Source organism: Carettochelys insculpta, chromosome 13 (genome assembly GCF_033958435.1).
Source record: "Carettochelys insculpta isolate YL-2023 chromosome 13, ASM3395843v1, whole genome shotgun sequence".
NCBI lineage: Eukaryota > Metazoa > Chordata > Testudines > Carettochelyidae > Carettochelys > Carettochelys insculpta.
The window spans coordinates 41759359-41781094 of record NC_134149.1 but is presented as its reverse complement, the minus strand read 5'-3'; the positions used below and the strand labels follow the sequence as shown (position 1 = coordinate 41781094).

General features: G+C 44.8%; 1 protein-coding gene across 1 annotated transcript; it reads left to right on the top strand.

Annotated features, from left to right (window-relative positions):
* The first annotated feature begins 643 nt into the window (after positions 1–643).
* On the top strand, positions 644–21164 carry PRPS1 (phosphoribosyl pyrophosphate synthetase 1). Its single transcript, XM_075007611.1, has 7 exons — positions 644–988; positions 7627–7810; positions 8252–8350; positions 10028–10152; positions 14881–15054; positions 15752–15911; positions 19311–21164. The coding sequence occupies exons 1-7, from the start codon at positions 867–869 to the stop codon at positions 19401–19403; spliced, it is 957 nt and encodes a 318-aa protein (XP_074863712.1). The 5' UTR covers positions 644–866; the 3' UTR covers positions 19404–21164.
* Positions 21165–21736: the final 572 nt, after the last annotated feature.

The following is a 21736-nucleotide window of genomic DNA, read 5'->3' as shown; positions in this document are numbered from 1 at the left end:
CTTCCTCCCATGGCCAGTGGGGCTCGGGCTGCGATCCCTGTTCTGACTGGGCACGTGCTCAGAGTAGGCGGCTTGAGGGCGCCACACTCCCTCGGGGGGGGGCGGCTCCCCCAGGGTCTGGGCCTTCATGGCGCTTTACTGCGCATTATCAGCCTCCCAGCGCCGTACTGCGCCCCACACGCCCAGCCCTGGTCCGGCCCATGAGCATAGATGGGCCGCACATCCCCACGCCAGCCCAGCCCAGGGAGCCCGACACGCAAAAGAGAGAAGCTCCTCCCATCGCCACCTCGCTGGCCAATAGGAGGCGAGGCAAGCTCCCCGTCAACCAATCCCCATCTCCGCTCCTGCAACAGGGCCGACGCGCTTAACGCCACAGGCTGCCGGCGGCAGCGCTGACCGGCGTCTGTGCCCGACCCTCCCCCTTCAGCCGCCACGCGCCGCCAGGCGACAGCGCGCGCCGTCGCCCCGCCCCGCCCCTAATCCGTTAGCAACCGGCGGCGTCGGCTCGGCTGTTATTTAGTGCGGGGGAGGGGGAGGGGGAGGTCGTGCGCAGAGCAGCGCCCGCTACTGCCCAGCGCGCCCTCAAGCCCCACCCACCTCTGCCTCAGGCCAGCTTGCCGGCGGGAAGGTCGTCCTAAGGACGCCCCGCGGCGCCAGCCCACCAATAAGGGCCGGGGAGGGGTGGGGCTGGCGGCGGCCCGAGAGGTTATAAAGGGAGGTGCGGCTGGCGGGAAGAGGAAGATGGCGGACTAAGCACGCGTTGCCGTCTCGTGTTATCCCTAAGAGGCCCCCGTGGGAAGCGGCGACTGGATCCCGGATCCCAACCCGGCCCCGGTGTGAGGCGGAGGGAGGAGGCGGCCGCCGCGATGCCCAACATCAAGATCTTCAGCGGCAGCTCGCACCAGGACTTGTCTCAGAAAATCGCCGACCGCCTGGGCCTGGAGCTCGGCAAGGTGGTGACCAAGAAGTTCAGCAACCAGGAGACATGGTGAGGGAGGGGGATCGGGAGGAGACTACAACTCCCGGCATCCCCCGCCGCCCGCTTCTTCTCAGAGCCGTGCGGCCGCCGCGCGGGGCCTGCTGGGAGTTGGAGTGCCTTGTTGGGGCTCCTTGCCTCGGCAAATGGAGTCCGGCCTGGGGTGGGTGAAGGGCGCAGCATCCCCGACTCAGTCCCTGGGCGGGGGCTCAGCCCGTGGGAGGTTTCTGGGCCTCTGGCGTGAGAGTCCCAGCGCCTTGTGGGGAGTGGGGCGGGGCTGTAGTCGTGGGGGCCTTTGCTCTGCTGGCTAAAGCCGGGGGACCCCGCCGTGGCCGTCCACGTGGTGTGCTTCAAAAGTACGTGCCCGGCTTGGAGCAGCGCACTATGCCTGAGTCTGCAGGCAGGGCCGCAGGGACTCGTCTGCTGATGCCCCGTGGGAGTGGGGCAGGGCTCGGGTGGGCACTAAGCTGCTGCAGGGGGCTGTGTGCACAGAGGGGTGGTGCTGTCAGATTGCTTTTTCGGAGGACCTTGGAATGTGGATGCTCCTCGGTCTTAACTAAGGAAGCCGTAGAAGAATAGGCTTAGTTTGAGGAAGACAGTTATTGGGGTGCATTTGGATTGAGGTGTGGCTGTTAGACAATGGGCCCACACTGTTCACTGTTGCTCTAAGCCTTTTTGTGGCTTCCACTGAAAAACTGCGATGGTTGGTGCTATATTGTACCACAAGGAAAACGTTTGAGCATAGATGACATACGTTTACACTGTGAGTGAGGGGTGTGAGTCCCATGCTTGCTTACACATACTGCAGCTTGTCTGGCCACGAACAGCCATGGATGTAGTTGCAGGAACATGGGGTGTGGCAGTAGTGATTTGGTTTAGCTGTGCTGTGTGTAAGCCCACCTAAAACTGACTAAGTACCCACTTGGTGTGGCTCAACTGGAAGAGCTTTGTATAGCCTGAAAGCTGGGCCAATAAAAGATATTACCTCACCTAACTTCTCTCTCTGATAGTGTATCTTGATATCCTTGGAAAGAGAGGGGGTTGATTTGTCATGCACTATTCTAAATACCAGGTACTACTTCAGGAGTTATTGGTGCCCTGCCTCAGAGCTATTTTTCCAGGCTTTGAACTGTAAGCAGAACCGGGGGAGCTTCACACTGTAGCTAATTAGCATTAAATACTGCTTTTACTTCTAGGTACTTTGAAGATCCTTGTTATCAAAGACTAGACTATTGATATCCAAAATTGAAACTTAATGCTAGAGAATGATTTTTCGAATGAAAGGACCATTAGGGTGTGGCTGGTACATCCAATCTCACTGCATAGCATCTTTTGGAAGTTTGATACATTTAGCATTGTATGGGTATGTGTTGATATTTAAAGCCTTACAATGATCACTTAGCGGTCCATTAAGGTAAATTGAGGAGTTGCAAACTTTTGAGATTTCAGGAAGCAAATGGACAAATGCTTCCCTCATTGCAGACAAGATAGTGAACTTTGACTGCAGTGTTACAGTCCTGTTGATTTCAGGGTATTAGAAAGACAAGGCAGGTGAGGTGTTAACTTTTAGTGGAGCAACTTCTGTTGTCAAGCTTACATGGAGCTCTTCAGGTCTTGTAAGATCAAAAGCTTGCCTCTCTTACTAACAGAAGTTGGTCCAGTGAGATTATCTCACCCACCTTGTTTCTAGGGAACTGCTGAATTTAGTTTCTGTAGATGGGGGGCGGGCCCCCTTGGGGGCTTGAAATTTCAGAAGTGTGGAGGGCAGCATGATCAGCCTGAAGACTTTGTTGTTTATATGCACATAACTGAAATTTTCATCAGTTTGGATTATATTAGACAGGTTGTGGGGGCCTTGCTAATTTCGGGGATGAAAGCCTGAGCCCAATGTAAAAAGATTGTTCGTCCCCTATTGTAGATAACTAAAGTGTTTTGGCAGTTTCCAAGCACCAGTAAATCTGTAAATATTTCCATGCCTCCGACATCTGCTATTGTTGTTCATGCTGTATTCTTTATAATTTTTAATCTTTTTTTGAAAAGGCAAAGTTAAGTTCAGGGAGCAGGACCTACTATGCAGTTATAAAAGCGCATTGCTTCTGAAAAAGATGGGGATGTCTTGTTTTTTCCTTGGTAATGCAAATTCACACAATACAAAATTATTTTATGTACGTACTTACCGCATACTTGGAGAATAAAGGATTATATGCAATGATCCTGTTGCAAGCACTTCAGAAGTAGGAGTCCTGTGAATGTTTTCCAGACAGTGTATGAGAATGGAGCTCACAGACATATTAGGAAAAATACTACATATGTTTTCACTGTATGAATATATTCTGTAAATGAGACCCCAACAGGTAGGATGTTTAGATGAAACTTGACAAAGGAGGGGTTTGTTTACTGAACTACCAGCTGTTATTACACTGACTCACAATCCTGTGTCAAAACAAAAAGCAGTCAAGTAGCACTTTAAAGACTAGCAAAATAGTTTTAGGTGAGCTTTCGTGGGACAGACCCACTTCTTCAGACCATATCCAGACCAGAACAGACTCAATATTTAAGATACAGAGAACCAAAAACAGTAAGCAAGGAGGACAAATCAGAAAAAGATAATCAAGGTGAGCAAGGGCTCTTAATATTAGCAAGTAATGCAGATTGCACAAGATTAGCACAGATGATGTTTCCTCCCCATCAGTCACTAGTGTGTTTACCTGGAGAGGTGAAATCGACTGCCTAATTTAGGTCTTCTTGCTCTAAAAAGAGAGCAGCTGATCTTGGTTTTTTTATAGATCACTGGAAAAAATGTAAGATGGGACAAAAAGTTGGGAAATGAATGAGGGAAGAAAATGGGAGCATTAATCTGGGTATACAATAAGACTGCATATAAAATGAAACTGATCTCAGCATGAATCCCATAATCTCTTGTTGCCACTTGCCCCTTAATAACAACCAGTGTCATTGGCTGTAGTCCAAAGTGAAGGTGCCTCCAGAATGGCTGTGTGTAGCAGAGATGAGGGAAAAGTTACCCCATCTTTCTCCATAGGTTCTGGGTTTTTGGTGTTGACTGTTTTGTTGTCTCAACTGAAACATTTTGGAGCAATCTGCTACACAGCACTTCTTCAGACTTCAGATTGAATACCAAAGCCACTGCCTCATCTCCCCCTATGCAAGAAGGCAGGCTTCTCTGTACTTGTTTTTAAAACTGTCAAGCCATTTGCTGCTGGCACCAGGACCTATGGAGTACGTTCAGAATCCCTTCATCAGGGATTATTGTGAATTATACCCATAAAGAAATTAACCCTGAATGCTGTATAGAACAGGATGTTGAAGGGTTCTTTGTTCATGGTGGTAAACTGCTCTTAAATGTTAGACTTTTCTGCCCAGTGGACTTTTGTAAAAATCTGGCTTGGGACTTGTTTTGCCGATGTCCCCTACTTTTCCCTCTTTTAAAAGTAGCCTTGTATGAGTGAAGTTGTGTTCAGTGGTTCTCCTGTGTGAGCTGGAAGAACTTAAGCACTCTTCAGGGGTGTTGGGAGTCCATATTACTTTGAGATCTCAAATAAAGGCTGTATAGTTTTTGCTTTACCAGTTGAATCTGTATATTAAAGTGAGTAATGTAAAATACAGTGTATTCTCCCTATTAGCAGACATTTGGTTGCCAGCAAGCCGTTGCCATTGTCTGGCTGTTGCTAATAAATAGGGAGGAAGTTTGCAGGGCTGCAGCCGGTGAAGGAATTGCTGGGATGTGTTTTCCCTGGCTGCAGCTATGCAAACCCGCCTGTGGCAAGGGGAAATGCAGCCTGGATGCTGGATGACTTCTGCTGGATCAGGGCACGTGAGACTGCACTGTATCTCTCTCTGGCAACATCTACAGTAGCCCCAAACTTCGAAATGGCCACGCAAATGGCCATTTTGAAGTTTACTAATGAAGCGCTGAAATGTATATTCAGCACTTCATTAGCATGCGGGCGGCCGCAGCACTTTGAAATTGATGTGCCTCGCCGCCACGGGGCTCCTTTTCGAAAGGACCCTGCCTGCTTCGAAGTCCCCTTATTCCCATGAGCTCATGGGAATAAGGGGACTTCGAAGCAGGCAGGATCCTTTCGAAAAGGAGCCCCGTCGGGACGAGCCGCGCGGCGGTGAGGCACGTCAATTTCAAAGTGCCACGGCTGCCCACATGCTAAGGAAGTGTTGAATATGCATTTCAGCGCTTCATTAGTAAACTTCGAAATGGCCATTTGCGTGGCCATTTCGAAGTTTGGGGCTAGTGTAGACATGGCCTCTATGTGCTTCATGCAGGGTAGATTGATTTAAATCACAATTTAAATGAATAGTAACAGAGAGATCTGTGCTAGTCTATATACTGTCAAAACAAAAAAGCAGTCAAGTAGCACTTTAAAGACTAACAAAATAATGTATTAGGTGAGCTTTCGTGGGACAGACCCACTTCTTCAGACCATAGCCATACCAGAACAGACTCAATATTTAAGGCACAGAGAACCAAAAACAGTAATCAAGGTGGACAAATCAGGAAAAAAATTATCAAGGTGAGCAAATCGGAGAGTAGAGGCACAGAAGTGAGGAGGGGAGTTTAGAATTAGATTAAGCCAAGTATGCAAATGAGCCCCTATAGTGACCCAGAAAATTCCCATCCCAGTTCAAACCATGTGTTAATGTGTCAAATTTGAATATAAAAGAGAGTTCAGCAGCCTCTCTTTCAAGAGTGTTGTGAAAATTCCCCTTCAGTAACACACAGACTCTTAAGTCATTAACAGAATGGCCCACTCCATTAAAATGCCTGTGGATCAGGAGTGTTTTTGTGTCTGTTTTGTGTCCATTAACTCCACGAAAGCTCACTTAAATAAATTATTTTGTTAGTCTTTAAAGGGCTACTTGACCTCTTTTTTGTTTTGTCTGAGAGAGTTTGAAGTCTGTCCAACATACAAAGCATCTGGGCATTGTTTAAATGAATTTAAATAAATTTAAGTGAAGTTACCCAAAAAGCTAAGACTGACTATGCTTAGAGTGCACTTAATTTTGGAATAAGCCCCATTAAACTCCCTGTCGCTTCTGTGTTTTTTGAGAAAACAAGTATAGAATGGGGTTCCCTTGGAAAAGCTGGGTTATGCTGAGGTAAAACAAGGAATAAACTTACGGCATCACCATTGTGACCTGTGGCCATGATGCCCAAAATAAAGGGTGTGTATTATGTGATATAAAGTAAGAAAATTACTGTGGCGACTGGCAACTCTGGATTTCTCTTACTGCAGCTTTTCTGTATTATATCCTTGAGTGATAGTGTCTAAACCTAGTTAACTAATTAAACGAGCCATCAGGGTTAGTTAAGCTAAACGTTTTTTTCTTTTCTGGCACACAGCAGACAGCTTAGGCATTTGCTTGTCAAATCACATTTATGCTAAGGTATTGAGTGATGCATTATAAAGTAAATCATTTAAGTCAGTAACCAGTTGACTGACTCAGCCATATTCATATAATTTTCTCCCAATAACCAGTTTTCCTTATGATGTTGCATCTTTGCCGTTAGGCCAAATATTATCACCTTGCACTATTTAACTTGACTCATTTTCCATTTTTTTCCCCTAGGAAACATGTCTTCAGAATATTCCCGGCTAGGGTGTGTCAGGCCTAGAAGCCATGACAGTTTTTCTGGGGCAAAATATGGGAAGCTATTTGTGCACTGTAAAACCTCTTAGCTTTTTCTTTCTACTCCACTGTTTTTCAGTGCTGCCTTTGTCCTTTCCTTTATATTGTCTCTGTCTTGTCAATGTTCTAACTAACTACTATGCCACACTTGGCCGACATCCACCACCATATAAATACGGAGCAAAAACAGTCCTATCCACCTTGTCTTTCTTTGTACATGGCACTTTTTAGTCTTCTGAGTAACCTAAACTGAAAGCTCAAAGAAGCAAGCTTTAAAGAAGCAAAAATTGGTAGTTAGGCTGGACTGACTAGAGCCGGTAATTCATTTGTATGTGACTGTGTGGTGAGATTCGATTGTAACTTATTTTTAACGGAACAATTTAGTATTTATTTATAGTATTTTAGTATTTGTATTTTAGTGTTTTATTTATTGCCCACCCTGGCTCCCTGGGTTGATGTCCTAGAACTTCCTTGTCTGGCTGCTGTCATCTGGCATAGCACAGTCTGGAGAGGGAGGGGAAGTACCATGCAGCTCCAACACCAGGGCTGGAGTTCCTCTTCCCACTACTGCTCTGTTTACATCCTCTCCTCCCAGCACTAAGCCAACCCTTCTGATGCAGCTAGGGAAGCTGAGTCCCTCCCAGCACTTCCTTCCTTGGCTCCAGTCTTTCAAAACTGCCAGCAGCTGGATCCTTTCTTCCAAGCAGTGTTAATATATGGCATACTGGTACCAGTATCTGAATCTGACTGGGTTTGTTGTTAATAGCATGTTGCAATTAACTTGAAGTTATTAATACAGTACTGGGGTTGCTATTAAGCAAAATCTGCTGTACAGTTACCGAGTGGATAAGCAACTGCCTTTCTATTGGGTCTTTTAATAGATTACTAAGTTGCATGGAAATTGCTGAAGCATGCTGCTTGCTCTTACCAAATTGTATTGGGTTTGTCCTTTTTAATTTCACTTGTTTTTTGTCTCCACCTGCACCTAGTGTGGAAATAGGTGAGAGTGTGCGTGGGGAGGATGTCTACATTGTACAGAGTGGCTGCGGTGAAATCAATGATAACCTGATGGAGCTTCTCATCATGATAAATGCCTGCAAGATTGCGTCAGCTAGCCGTGTCACCGCGGTCATACCCTGCTTCCCTTATGCTCGTCAGGACAAAAAGGATAAGGTAGTGCAAATGAGTTCCCTAAAGGAACGTGTGCATCTAATTTATAGGTAGCATCTAGTATTTCAGAGGAAGGTGGGCAATTTCTCAGTTCATCTATTTATGCACTACTACAATATGTAAAGGAAGGGTGGGGTAAATTATTTTAACACAGTCCCTTGCTTTTAGAGTCTGTTTGCCAAGTTTTGTCATAATGAGTGGAATTGCAGATGCTGCCTTGATTCATATAAATGTCTATTCCTTTCAGAGGCTTACCAAGCTGTTTTCCTTCCTGGAGGAAATGTGGGTGTTCATGAGAATTAGCAGTTTTAAATAATCTCAAAATTGTATTTTGAGACTTTCAGGCAATGTTACCTTGAGGGAGAGACTGACACTTATTACTACTTTTAAACCCACAGGAGAGTGTGCTGTCATCCAAATTAACAAGGCTTTTTCTTGTACTAGAGTCGAGCCCCAATTTCTGCCAAGTTGGTCGCAAACATGCTATCTGTGGCAGGTGCGGATCACATCATCACCATGGACCTACATGCTTCTCAGATTCAGGTACGAATTGCAAAATGGGAAAGCAATATTTTGCAGATGTAGACAAGTGGATGATATTTTTGCCTCATAGATCTTACCCCTGGGATGATGTGGTCACCATTGCCCCATGGTCTACATCTTTAGTTTGTTGCATGAAGCATGATCTCTTGCAAATAAAACTGCTGCTGTTCTTGATTGACCAGGCAAATCAAGTTCATATGCTAAACTTGATGATATTTCTCTGTCTGGTTAGAATGTATTAACTTTTGAATAATACATCTGATCAGTGTGGAAAATTTCAAGGACGTTTGGCATTAATGGGCAGAATCCTGTTGATTTAGGAGAAAATTGGTAAATCAGAGGGTGGACATAGCTGGAGGAGGGATAGCACAGTGGTTTGAACATTGGCCTGCTAAACCTAACCTAGGGTTGTGAGTTCAACCCTTGAGGAGGCCATTGAGAGGTCTGGGGCAAATAGTTGTGTGGGTTGTGTTTTTTGGATAATCTGTCAAGGATGGTGCTTGGTCCTGCCAAGAGGGCAGGGGACTGGACCTGATGACCTCCCTAGGTCTCTTCCAGTTCTATGAGGCGTTATCTCCATATATTAGAGAGAGAGCCGTATTAGCCTATGCTCCAACAAACCAATGCAGCAGAAATGTAGCACTTAAAAGACTAACAAAATGATTTATTTGGTGATGAGCTTTCATGGGACACTCACTTCATCCATATGGTTTATTATTATTATTATTATTATTATTATTATTATTATTAAATGGGGAATACACACAGCCCCTGGCATCTGGATTAGCAGAACTACTAGCTTCAACCAAATCTTATTGTCTGTAGATAACCAACCAGTTCTTTGTTGTTCTGCCTTAATATCCCTTCTCAGCTCTGCTGAATAGATTTGAAAATGTTGATACCTTTAGTGGCTTCTCTCCTGGACAAAAAAGAGGGTTAGTGATGGTGGAAGATAGATTTGGGGTGCATATAGCTGAGCCCATAGAGGAGGTGGCAGGCCAGATTTGGTGCGTCTTCCATGTGAAATGCTTAATTTTTGCAAGTATTCATCTATGTATTCCTCACCTACTGATAGTCCAGGATTGACTAACTTTTGGCATTCGAGCAACTTGTGATGTTTTCCCTTGAATCTCCTGCTGAGTTGGTATGAAGATAAAGTTAACTGTATCGTGAGCATGAGGCCAGACTCTTTTTTTTTTGAGTGCTGAGGTCTTTGCATTTATTTTGCTCTATTTGCTCAGTTGTAAATAATTATGTTTAAACCTTATTTATTTAACTTTGTAAGCAACCCGATACCTGCTATGCTAATAGATGCACTTAATGTCCACATCAAGTCTCTTCTGGCATGGAATTAGTTTCATGTTGATCAGCAGGTAAGAGCATGACAGAAATTTAAGAGGTGGGGTTGTGGTGGGGTATCATATTTTCTATGATTAGCCCACTAGTTTCTCTCGTATTTCCACAGAAGAGGAAGATGGGCTTTTAAATTAGTGCTCTGTGTATTCCAAAGAGTACTGCCCTTCTATTAATATAAGTGGAAAGGAGAGCTGAGTAATAGTGCTATGAAAAGGCAGTGGCTGGCTGCCTGATTATATTTAAAGCTTCTGTTGCTTTCTGGTCAGTCTGCATTTGACCTTCACGTATGCAGAGTATATCTTCTCCTGTTTCTTACCACAGGGTTTTTTTGACATCCCTGTGGATAACTTATACGCAGAGCCTGCTGTACTGAAGTGGATTAAGGAAAACATTGCAGAATGGAAGAACTGTACTATTGTTTCACCAGATGCTGGTGGGGCAAAAAGGTGAGATGCTAGAAGCACCAGAAGTGAGACTTGTTGACAGGAGTGCTTCTTCACACCTACTTAACTTAGAAGTTTCATATTATTAAGAAAAAATACAAATTACTAAGATCTGGAGAGGGCTTCACTACTCAAACTTGCTTCCCCAAAACCACATTCAACATTCCCCTTTGGCAATTGGTTTGGAGTAGAGTGATGTGTCCTCCAAGAGAACTACAGACAGTCTAATTTTAAAATAGGGCTTCTGGAATTACATAGGGATTGGAAGTGGGTTCCTAGATTATATATTTTAGACACTTCATAATTCATACTTGCTTCTCAAACTGTAAAGTTGTTGGATATTCCACATAAAAATGACATTGCCTGTGCCTGATTGTTTAGAAAGAGGCAGTGGAAAAGTGCAGCTTTGTTTTGAGCTGGGAGCTTTCAAAACATCTGCTGTGTGATAATGCAGGAGTAGATAAGATTCTGTGCTCAGGAGAGAAACTCTTTGAAAATATTATCTCATCACCTTGGCTATGGCCACACTTGGCCAAAATATCAAAAGGGCCATGCTAATGGCCAAGTCGGAGAACACTAGTGAGGCTCTGAAATGAATATTCAGCACCTCATTAGCGTGCTGCTGGCTGTGGTGTTTCAATTGTGCGTGGCTTGTCTACACAGGGCCCTTTTTGAAAGGACCCCACAGACTTTGAAATCCCCTTATTCCTATCAGCTGACAGATTTAGTTAAACTCATGGGAATCACTGTGTGGGTACATTCAATTTAAACTATGCTTATTTTGATGTCATTTCTGTGTTTCTAAGCCCTTTTATGCTGGCTACCTCCTTAAGACTTAAGGAATTCATCCCTCCCACCACTTCAAAATACCATTAGGTAAATGATAAATAATAGTGCTGGGCACTGGGGAGTAACAAGTAGGGCCGTTCCCAGCATCTTAAACCACAGGGAGTCCAGCAAAGCAGAGTTACGTGGCTCAGCTCTGCACAGCAGGGCTCATGCCAGCTCATGTAATTTAGCTTTGTGGAGCCCCATGCACTTCTGCGTGCCATATCCTAATGCCAGACCTGTGCTAGCCATGTCCCTCCTCCAAGCCTGTGTCGTGATCCCCGGTTGAGAAATACCAATCTAAGTTATTCTGTTTAACTGTAACTGACATACAAGCCTCTTGAACTAGAGCTACGTCTATACTTCCACTTATGTCAGAAAAACTTAAGTCACTCCGTGCTGTGAAAAAACCTTCCCTGAATGACATTAAATTTGCTGGCATAAGCACTTGGATGCACAGCATTGTTAGTCAAGTATCGGAGGGGTAGCCGTGTTAGTCTGGATCTGTAACAGCAACGAAGGGTCCTGTGGCACCTTATAGACTAACAGAAAAGTTTTGAGCATGAGCTTTTGTGAGCACAGACTCACTTCATCAGATGCTGGTCTTGGAAATCTGCAGGGCCAGGTATAAATAAGCCAGAGCAAGGGTGGGGATAACAAGGTTAGCTCAGTCAGCAAGGGTGAGGCTTACTACCAGCAGTTGATCTGGAGGTGTGAACGCCAAGGGAGGGGAAGCTGCTTTTGTGTTTAGCCAGCCATTCGCAGTCTTTGTTTAAGCCTGAGCTGAGGGCGTGGAATTTGCAGATGAATTGTAGCTCAGAAATTTCTCTTTGGAGTCTGGTCCTGAAATTTCTTTGCTGTAGGATAGCTACTTTTAAGTCTGCTATTGTGTGGCCTGGGAGATTGAAGTGCTCTCCTACAGGTTTTTGTATATTGCCATTTCTGATATCTGATTTGTGTGCGTTTATTCTTTTACGTAGAGACTGTCCAGTTTGTCCGATGTATATGGCAGAGGGGAATTGCTGGCACACGATGGCATAAATTATATTGGTAGATGTGCAGCTGAGTGAACCCACGATGGTGTGGCTGATCTGGTTAGGTCCTGTAATGGTGTTGCTGGTGTAGATATGTGGGCAGAGCTGGCAACGAGGTTTGTTGCATGGATGGGTCCCTGAGTTAGAGTGACTGTGGTGCGGTGTATAGTTGCTGGTTAGGATTTGCTTCAGGTGGGCAGGTTGTCTGTGGGCAAGGACTGGTCTGCCTCCCAAGGCCTGTGAAAGTGGGGGATCGTTGTCCAGGATGGGTTGTAGATCCCTGATGATGCGCTGTAGAGGTATTAGCTGAGGACTGTAGGTGATGGCTAGTGGTGTTCTGTTGGTTTCTCTCTTGGGCTTGTCCTGTAGTAAGAGGCTCATGAAAGCTCATGCTCAAAACTTTTCTGTTAGTCTATCAGGTGCCACAGGACCCTTTGTTGCTGTTAGCATTGTTAGTGGGAGACATGTGCTCGCTAACATAGCTGCCACCATTCATGTGGGTGGCTTTTAGTGGTGATGGGAGATCTCTCCCCTCTCTGCAGAGTGGCTGTGTGAGTGCTCTTATGGTGGCACTGCTGTCTTGGTACAGCTGTGGCACTGTAAACATCTCAGTCAGTTTAAACTAGAGCAACTTCATGTGCAGGCAACACCCAAGATGGTATTTTCCAGGGGAATCTGCCGACAGGCCATTGATGTGAGAGGTTAATTTTCTGTATCTACAGAAATGGTTGCAAACCAAACTCCAGTTTGAAGAAGGTGGAAGGTCAAACTTAAATTAACAACTCATTGAATCTGTTTAAAGTAAGCTGTCTGTTCTGTCTAAGAAAGGTGTGATGCTAAAATCTGATCTGATTAAATGTCAAGGCCAAATGGCCAAAACATGTTTCAGATACTATGTAATCTACATACAAAATTAATACAATTCTGTATTGTGGCATCTCATTGTAGAATATAAACCAGTAGATCTCAGTCTTTTCAAACTCTGATCCCATGCTACTCAGCTTGGGTTGGTCCCTCTCCCATCTTGCTATAGCAGGAACCCCATGTAATAAGGAAAAGGCCCTCAGTTCTCTGAATTTTTGAGGTGCACAAATACTTAACATTTTGTACGTATCCCAAACACATTTAACTGAGTAGTAAGTGTGTCAGGCTAGTACGAGTAGTAGTAACCAGAGGGTAATTTGGGTAACTAAAGTTCTCAGCAGGTATCATGGCCTTGGAGGGATTTGGGGGTCTGCAACTTCTGGCGAAGGGGCAAGGGAAATTGATTCATGGGGTGGTTGTGGGCTCCTGGTTGCCTGTTGCCCCTTCTGTGACTATTTTAGCTAGAAATTTTACATGAGATGCCTAGATAGATACATGAGAAGTACCTTGATGGCTAGAACTAAATTACATAGTGTTACCTTGAACCTAATCAGAGTTAATTTCATCAATTTACTGTAAGTGCACTACTCTGTAACACTGAGTGGTGGTGGCTGTCTTGACCAACCTGGGTTTTTTTACCATGGGATAACTAACAACGGTCAGCTATCCTGTTATAAAAACAAACTAGAAAGAGGGCAGTTCGATTTTACTGCCAGGTAAACTAATCGAGGTCAGTCACAAGCATAATGGGAGTATATAGTTCTGATCTTGCCTAGATATCTCAAGGTAAATGCTGTAACTGCCTTGTTTTCAAACAGGATTTTACAACAAGATAAATACTGTTTTGTTGTAAATCATCATACAGAAGAAGAGAAAAACCTGCATGTCATTTAGAAAAAGTACAACTGTCTTGGAAAAGCAATTAGTCAATCTGCTGTTACTTTCTAGCTTAAGGTTATCTGGTGTCCATCTTTTTTTTTTTTTTAAATTTCTCCCCTCCCTCCGGTAGACTGAAGCAATAATGAGTTCAGTGTGTGGCAGGATGTTCTAGCTCCTAGCATTCTTTCTCAGTAGTTAGACTTTGGCCTGCTTTTAATGTGTGGACTCATAACCTGGAGTAGTAGCTCTTGATATCTGGGGAGAAGTAGTCATGTTTCTGGTGAGTGACTTCCAGAATATATATCCTAATAACCCTGTGCTGGGCCATGTGTCAGTGCAGAATTCCAGGTAATTTTATGCCATGCAGAATTTACTTTGCAAGTGACTGAAGATTTCAGCGTTGCAGTGAATGACAATTAAATACTTGTTAATAACCCCCAAGTCTTGTGGAGAAGATACAGTGCTCAGTTTTTATCCATTGATCTTGGTTTTGTTCTCCATGGGGCAGGAAATTTAACTGTATACTGGGTATCTCTATGCTAGTAGTTTTCCTTTTAATTTCCCGCTTGTGCTACCACTAGTGAAATTATGCCTGTGAGCAACTAGAAATTTTTAGGGAAAAAGTCTGTGGATCAGACGGGTATGGTCATCAAATAGGTTCGCTTTCTTTTGCAGACATGAGTCTTTTTTTTGAAATAAAATTAAAGTGATTCCTCTTGGGTGCTGAAGTTTTGGGGGTTATGCAGCGAACATCACTATTTAACGCTCTTGATGGACCAAAAAATAAATTCTTTCTTTAATCTTGTAGTACAAATTATTCCTGAAAGCTCATCTTAATTTAGTTGTAGGCGTTGAGGGAGAGCAGATCAGAGACTTCAGGGTGATTGATCTTGAAAGTAGCTCCACCTTCACACTGTCATGAAGGAAATTTATATTCAGCTAAGAGGCAGAGATCATGTTTTCTCTGGATTTGTCAAGAAGCACAATATGATGGAAGCTGTGACCATTTGCAGTCCATTTAGTCTCAATTTATGTAGTCTTGCAACAGTTTTTCCTTCTGCAGTCAGTTTCCTCCATGAAGAGCATAAGTGCAATCTGGAAACCATCCGCCCTTCTCTGTCCACAGAGTAACATCCATTGCAGATCGGCTGAATGTGGACTTTGCCCTCATTCACAAAGAACGAAAGAAGGCTAATGAGGTGGATCGCATGGTGCTGGTAGGCGATGTGAAAGACAGAGTGGCCATTCTGGTAGATGACATGGCAGACACCTGTGGCACCATCTGCCATGCAGCAGACAAGTGAGTGGTAGACTTGTTCTTACCTAAATCATTACATTGCAAATAACTGACAACTGTCTTGTAATGGAATTATGCCTGACAGTGATGGGTTTGGAGTCTGGGACTGAGAGTCATAAGAGTTACTAAACAGAGGGAACAACTGTAGTAGGCCAGTTTTCAGGCCTACACACATTTGCACATTTGAAAAGGGCAACTTTAGTGGCACAGTTTTGGGTAAAGAAGGCTTCTGTCTCCTGACTGTCATTTTGCTAATTCTGCAGTCACTTTAGACCCAGAATTTCTAATATAAAAAGCATGGCAGATACCTTAAAAACCTTCCAAGTTTTTGTAGATGTGTAAAGAGGCAGATCTTGAACAAGTATCTTGTGTTTTGCACAGGTATCTGCAAGTGTTTGCCATGCCCCTGGCAGTCTAAATTCTGCATGTAGAAGTGCTTCTTACCAAGACTGTAGGTCTGGTCTTCAAGCCCGAAACAGCTTACATAAAAGCACCCTGTCATGCACTGGATTCATAAAACTGCTTCAATCCACATAAGTCTTGTAATATTGCAGCTTGCCATTCCCCTTGCTCTGAGACTGCTCTGGAATCATCAAATGTAGCTCCTCAAGTATTATGGGGACCCAACACCCACTTTTCTTCCCACACATCACCTGTTCAGAACTTGTCCTTTGACCCTTTCATATTTGTTACTTTCTAGGCTTGTGTCAGCTGGAGCCACCAAAGTCTATGCCATTCTAACTCATGGGATCTTCTCTGGGCCAGCCATCTCCCGGATCAACAATGCCTGCTTTGAGGCAGTTGTAGTCACAAATACAATACCACAAGAGGACAAGATGAAGCACTGCCCAAAAATCCAGGTGAGAGACTACTTTGCTTTTGAGTTTGAGAGGAGGGGCAGATGGTACATTAGATTGTCTGCTTCCTTTCCTATTAGAGAAGCTGTATTTGAGTTGGTGCATATCCTCAGTCCTCTTAAAAGCCATCTGCAAAGACAAAGAACTAAACTCACATTTCCCTTCTCTGGAACGTGGAGACAGCCTGAGAGGTCATTTGGAAAGCGTTTCTGCGTTCTGTTTTAGACACAGAGCTCCTACTTAAACTTATTTCTCCTGAAAACAGAAAAGTTACTAGATTCGTGGCATCAGATACAAAGCAAGTAAAACCTGATTGAGGGGCTCTCATTATTGGGTGGATCATCAACTAGTTTAAAGAGAGGAATCTTCCTTGACCCTACCAACCTGTACAAAAATCCCGATCCAGACATGTGCAGCCTGCAGAGGAGACCCCTAGCAAAACAAAGATACTTGAAAAGCTTCTTGCAGAAAAGGGAGAACAGCCATTTTCCTACTCTTATTCCCCCATATCATTCCTTAGCATTCACAGAATTTAATGGTCAAAGCGTTTTTGTTAAAACAGGTGGACTAGAATGCTGGCAAATGTCTTGTGTACCCTGCAGCATGTATTACTGTTGCATCTAGGGGCACTTAAGATGACCCACCAGAGGCCCATGAAACAAAGCCTAAGTGCTTTAGTTTTACACACACAGTAAAAAAACTCTGGAGAATTTAGGCATTTGCAAATTTCTGTCATTTCCATGTGATGATCTCAAAGCAATTTATGGACACCAGCCAATTAACCCAGTGCCCTGTGGGGTGGGTATTAATCCTTTTTATTGATGAGGAGCTGAGGCAGTGTTTGCCCCCAGGCTTATATGGAAGAGATAGGCTTAGCATTCAGTATCTCTGTGTGCTGCTGGAAACATTAGCAAATGCCACGGCACTGAAGTTATATTGACAAGCAAGCTTAAGGCATTTTCAAAAGCTCTTTACAATTTTTAAAATCTCTGTGGTTATGTCTACACTAGCACCCCCCTTTTTGAAAGGGGGATGCTAATGAGACACTTCAGGATATGCTAATGAGGCACTGCAGTGACTAAGCAGCACATCATTAGCATAACGGTGGCCGCAGCACTTCAAAAGTGCCGCTTTCCATCACGTGCAGCTTGTCTATGTGGGGCCCTTTCGAAAGGGCCCTGCATGCTTCAAAGTCCCCTTATTCCTAGGAAGTGCCGTAGCTATTATGCTAATGAGGCACTGCATATTCATTGCAGTTCCTCATTAACATATTCCAAAGTGTCTCATTAGCATCCCCATTTTGAAAAGGGGGTGCTAGTGTAGACCCAGCCTGTAGCTCCCATCTTATTTTCAAATTGCTGTCAGTGGGAGAGTCTGACTGTTCAGTTGCTTAACTCAGCATCTTCTAGGTGTGCCCATAGTCAAACACTTACTAAAATAACAATCCAGAATAGTTACGCCGGGATCGTTCATTATAAGCCCACGTGTGAACACTTATCTTGGAATCAGAGTATCCTTACAGGAAGTTATCTGGAATAACTGTTTTGGTAAATTTCTAGCTGTGAACAATCCTTGAACTGTAGAATTCATTGCCATATGAAGTTGAGATTCAGAATTTAAGCTTCAAGAGTGTTTAGGGTTGTCATAATTAATGCTAACAAATTTTAAGCCTCATGCTTCAGAGTTTGTCTCTAACTATTGAACAGCAAGATGAGACGTGATGTGAGGGCTGATCACCCCACATCTTCCTAATATAGGGTTCTTAGTCCTTCTGAAGCACTGGTGCTGGCTGCTGTTGGGCAGAACGCTAGTCTAAATGGACCTCACATTTGATCCCATCTGGCAATTCCTGTGTTCCTGTCCTACACTTAGAAAAGGCAGATGGAACAATTTGCTGCAGTACCATCAGTTATATGAAATGTGATATCCTGTCACAGCTGCCCATGTAATGGTTTTCGTTGTATCTGGTCCTGCTGCAGATCTGCTGGTGCAGTGGTCCCAAGATTTTTATGCCTAAATTCAATTTTGGAGTTTAAGGGCAACCCAAGATCTCCCCTGCCCCTTTTCAGAGGCCTGGCCCTACCCTGCTTGCTTCATTCCCCCCAGACTTCCATCCATTATTTGCTCCTTCCCACCATTTCTTGCTTTTCATAGGGCAAAGGGTTGGGGTTTGGGAGGGGTTTGGGGTGCAGAAAGGATGTGTGTGGCTGAGTGTTCAGGGTTGGGTATTTTGCAGTGCTGGCTCTGGAAGGGGGCTCAGGGCTCATGGCTAAGGATTGGGGTGCAGGGGTGTGCTGGCTCTGGGAGGGGTATCAGGGTGGGGGAGGGGTGCTGGCTTTAAGAGGGGACTTGGGATTGCAGTGGGGGCTCCTGCAGTGAAGCACTTAAGATGCCAACAGCTCTGGGGCAGCAACACAGCAAGGCTGGGGCAGGCTCCCTGCCAAGCCGACCTGCTCTAGAGCTCTGCATAGAGACAAATGTCTGCCTGCAGATAGACATTGGTGTCCGCTGATCTGCGGGGTTCTGCTGCCAGCAGAGAGGAATGCAGTGCTGTTGCTCCATGGAGCCAGTGTCCCATGCGAGCAGCTTCTAGCTATGTGGCTGCATTGCTCTTGGCCCTGCCACCAGTGAAGCTATATGACTCAGCCTGGAGACAGGACTGGGAACAGTGCAGCTGCATGGCTGAGAATACTGCTGGTGCAAGGCCCTGGCTCCTAGGACTGGCGGCACCGCACTCTTCTTTTGGCTGCGGTGTCTCCTGATGGTAGTCTTGCAGTCTGATACTGATGTCTGTCTGTGGGTAGGCACTTTGTAGCCATGCAGGGCTCTACACAGCACACTCAGAAGGGGCCAACAAGTCATGGGAGGAACACATGGTTCCATGTGCTGTCCCTCTGCTGGCACTGCGCCCATAAGTTTCCACTGGCCATAGTTTCCCATTCCTGCCCAATGGGAGCAGTGGGGAGGAGGTGCTTGCAGGCAGGAGCAGCATGCCAAGATGCCTCCCCTCCCTCATCCTGCTACACGCATGAGGCCAGGCTGGTGGCTTCTGGGAACAGGCCGGAGGCATGAGACTGGAGCAGGTGGGAGCCTGCCAAGTGCTGGTCACAACCTACTGGGGGACTCCCCAGGCTGGACCAGTTTCTTCCAATCAGCCAGTTGGCGCCCACTATGGCAGTAGTTCTTTGTAGTTGCAGGGCCAGTGCCTTCAAGATTCAGCTATTTTAATGCTTACATAGTCTTCCACTGGGTGAATGTTACATCTGAAGAAGTGGGTCTGTCCCATGGAAGCTCATCACCTAATGGACCATTTAGTTATTCTTTAAAGTGCTACGTGACTGCTCTTTTGCTTTGTTAGAATACACACTAACACAGCTACTTCTGTTACTTTTGCCCTTACAGGTGATTGACATCTCAATGATCCTCGCAGAGGCTATCAGGAGGACTCATAATGGGGAATCTGTTTCCTACCTTTTCAGCCATGTCCCTTTATAACAGATGCTGGCTGCTGCTTGTGTGGCTTTTTTAAAACCAAAAGTTGTTCAGCTAATTATAAAGTTCATTAGAAGACGCTGCTTGTTCCAGTGCAGCTCTCCACAGCTCCTCCTCTGCACACATCAGGCTTACTGAGTCTGAGCCCAGTTCTGGGAGGGGGCTAGGTGGGGGGGAAACATCTGTAACACTCGGGTTCCTGCCAGTAGCACCCCACTGTGGTCTTCTCAGTAGTTTAAGCTTCCAGTAGTACTGAGTCAGCACTGCAGATCTGTGGAGAGCAGAACTGACATGGCCAATTGCCACAACGTTTTGGAGAGGAAGTTTGGTCTTTGGGGAGGTTAGACTACTTTGCATGCACACCTGGAATTTTTGCATGGGAAGTAGCATTCCCAAGGACATGCTGGCCTGGAACTACAGCAAGAGTCCAAGGGATTGCTGACCCACATGACTTATGACAGAAGCCTTTAATGAGTTGGTATAAAAACGTCTTGTACATTCACCACGTTTCTGACAAGAAGTGAGGCACTACAGGGTGTGACAAGCAGTTTCCTCTTCCAGAAGATGATCCAGGATCTGTGGTGTGCAGAGCGTTAAACCCCTGAATTCAGATTGTTCTACTGAAGGAAAAAAAAAACTTGTTGCCGTATGCTTTTCCCCTCTTTTGTCAGTCTGTTAGTGAGTCTAGCCTTCCTGACCCATTACTGATCTGGGTGTTCCTTGGGCATGCATCTGTGGAGTAGACTAACATGAGCTGGTCTGTTAGAAGTTTTGTTTCCATGCATTTTAGCCCATTCTCTAATGAAGTTTGATGTATTGTGTTCTGGTTGCCGTATTTTTACCCAATCTTTGCTCTTTGACGTGGCTGATACCACAGTCTGCCCTATTTACAAAATCCTCTCCCCCCCCCGCAAGGAACCTTGAGAATGTTAATGGTGGAAGAGGCAGACTGCAGGACTTCTGGAGGCCCTAGGAAGGGCTGACGATGGTTGAGTCAGTCAGCTGCTCGTATAAGCTGCTCAGTGATATAGGTCAGGCAGAGATTTCTCTCTGCAGCTTTTGTTGACACTTCCTCAATGTCACATGTAGCCCACGCAGTCACTTTCTTAAAGTGGGAAGGGAAGAAACAGTCAAGCCTAGAGCTGTCTCAGTGCTTGTGCCTGTAGAATAGGCATCATCCAAAACTTGAACTCAAGGTAGTTGCACCATCCCAAGATAAGCAGTTAAACCAGTCTTTCCTGGACTCTTCCAGGGTAGCAGACCAAGCTGGTTCTTGTATGCATTCTAACTTCAGAAATAGAGAAGAAAGTTCTTTGGAGTCACTTGTCTCTGCAGCCAGTGTCAGCTGCGGGAGTTAATGGGTGAGAGCTCAGTAGAGCTGCCTGAAAAAATCTGGCTGTCTAGGTTTGGAGTGGTCCTTTTAATTAGTACTGTGCCTTTTTAAGTAAGACTTCCCCATCTCCCTAGAATTTTGTCTTGCAGCAACTAAAAACCCTCCACTGTAAGAAGTGTTCCTTTTGTATAAGAAGTTGGTGTTTGTCTGAAAAGCGTGAATGTTTGCTTCTTTACTTTGCTTCTTGCAATTGAGCTCAGCTGAAGGTCTGCCCAGGACATCTGCCTCCTATTTCGAAGCGCCTGCTGGTTCACTGCCAATACATTGTGATCAAAAGCCAAGAGCAAGGACAAAGCAGTGTGAGGATTTTAGCCGCATTTCTGTTAAACTAAGACCTCAGTGAAGGAATTAAACTTTTATTTAAAAAATTATGTAGATATTTCTTTGTAATTTGTAAGTGCTTTTAAAATATGCATGGTACTGTTGCACCTCTGTGTATACTGTTACTATGACCTTGTGCATCCATAACTTGGTGGAAGACTGAAGAACTTTCGACTTCTCTGTACTAGCAATACATCACTCATGTAGAAGAAACTTTAGAACCCAGGTATTTTGCAATAGGGTGTATTAGTCTCATATTAGAGGCATTTGATCTTAGCCACTTCAGTAAACATGGTAGTTCACCTAGTTAACTTCTGGGAGCTAAATGCGGTTCTGGTTCTCGATACAGTTTCTATCCTGCTACTTGAGCACCTGTTCGGTCCACATACCAATCAACTGAGTGATGACATTAATGAAATTGTAATAACAGTGCATTTGAAATTGTTCACTGGTCCCTTTTAAGATTCTTTGCTTCACAAGTTTCTTTCGCAGGAGATGAGGGTACAGGTAAGTTGCGTGACTCAGTGATCTTAAAGAAGCTTTCTCTAGGGCAGGAGCATTGATTCACATGAAATGTTAGTGGGTCATTTGGGAGAATCCAAAAGCTACCTGAGTACTGCCT